At 54.3% G+C, this 1,483-nt stretch overlaps 1 protein-coding gene across 1 annotated transcript in view; it reads right to left on the bottom strand.

Annotated features, from left to right (window-relative positions):
* Positions 1–121, bottom strand: part of TNR (tenascin R) — a gene marked incomplete at its 5' end in the record, with an annotated part of 27,149 nt that extends 27,028 nt beyond the window's left edge. Inside the window, one exon of the mRNA XM_010139116.1 lies at positions 16–121. Coding sequence (XP_010137418.1) covers positions 16–121 — 106 coding nt within the window. The remainder of the gene's footprint in view (positions 1–15) is intronic.
* Positions 122–1,483: the final 1,362 nt, after the last annotated feature.

The raw sequence follows: 1,483 nt of genomic DNA, 5'->3' as shown, positions 1-1,483 counted from the left end.
CCCCGGGGGCGGCGGGGCTCCGAGCAGTTGCTGCCCGCCCAGCCCTCCATGCACACACAGCTGCACGACTCCAGACTGAAGTTCCCGTGGCCGCTGCACTGCGGGGTGTAATCCAGCTGCCCTGCAAGGACGCAGGACCGAGGGTCAGAACCCACCAGGTGGGAGATGGACAAAGGTCAGCACTGGTCCCAGGTCAGCCTGTCAACGGGCTGTGGGGAAGGGAGGCAAGATGTGGGGCAAGGGGTGATGGTCCTCGCTGTGGTTGAGCATGCTCAGCTCTGGGGAGCTGGTGGCTTTAGGGCTGGCAGGGGCAGAAATGGTGATACGGGATTATGGTGGGGTTTGGGTGGGTCTCCAGGAGCTTGTCTGTCCCCTTGCGAGTGCTGGCCTCCATAGCTCTGGGTGCCACCAGGCTTGTTGGGGTGCAAGGGTTCCCTTTGGCTTCTCTTCAGCTCAGTGGATGGGAATCTCCTAGACCTTTTCCTCCCTAGTTCCTGTCCACTGCTGAGAGATGCCAGTCTGCTCGCTTGTCTTTTACAAGAAGCAGGTACGTACCCGAAGACATCTTCATCCCTATCCTGGTGAACCTGATTAAGATGGAGACATTGGCTTTGCACAAATCATCAGGGGTTTGGGTATGCCGGGGTTGTGGGAAAGCACGTGGCCACCGTGGCCACCGCCTTTACCCAGCAGCTTTGCTCAGGATGCTCTGGGGCAAGGAGGGATGCATGGGGGCGAAGGCACCAGTCACTCTAACGTTGCTAACACTCCCGTTTTGCCCCATAACATGGATCCATTGCTCCACCCTGGGGTTTACCCCAGCGAGGTGAATTTTTCCTTGCTAATTTTTAATGTATTTTCTTCCTCACATGAACTGAGGAAGAAGAGAAACCTTTTCTTGTGCTTCCTCCAACCCCCGGGAAACCTCTGCCCTGTGAAGACACCACACTGCAAGCCTTTGTGTCTCCCCACTAAGTTTTCCAACCTAGCTAATCTGTCTGTGGGGGCATGCAGCAGGGGGCTTCCCATCTAAACTGTGAGTGCTGGGAGCGATGATCGGGATCTCGTCAAATCTCAGCCTCCCGTTCAGTCACCAAACGTGGAGAGCAGATGCTTGTAGGTGTGCTGGAGGAGAGCGGCTTCCTTGGGGAAATGCCTCAGGTGGTGGGTAGAGATCCTGATCTCCTTTGCAGCAGCTCCAGTAAAAATAAATGAAATTATTCCAGTTTTAGCTCAGCACATCTGTGATCGGAGTGGAGACTCCACCAAGTGATGAATGTTTAATGGGACTGTCTGCGTCTGTTGCAAGGAACCCAAATAGGCCCATCAGAGTTTCAAACTGAGTCATCTAAACCGTGTTTTCCCCGTCGCATTTACTATGTGATTTTAACCCCTGCACATACCGGTAGCACCAATGTGCTACCCATTTTTTCCTAATTATTAACACAGCTGATGACTGTCACATTGGGGGTGGGGGGGGTGG

The sequence above is a fragment of the Buceros rhinoceros genome, unplaced genomic scaffold (genome assembly GCF_000710305.1).
Source record: "Buceros rhinoceros silvestris isolate BGI_N320 unplaced genomic scaffold, ASM71030v1 scaffold33196, whole genome shotgun sequence".
Lineage (NCBI taxonomy): Eukaryota > Metazoa > Chordata > Aves > Bucerotiformes > Bucerotidae > Buceros > Buceros rhinoceros.
The sequence above is the reverse complement of the archived record's forward strand: the minus strand, read 5'-3'. Positions and strand labels throughout refer to the sequence as shown.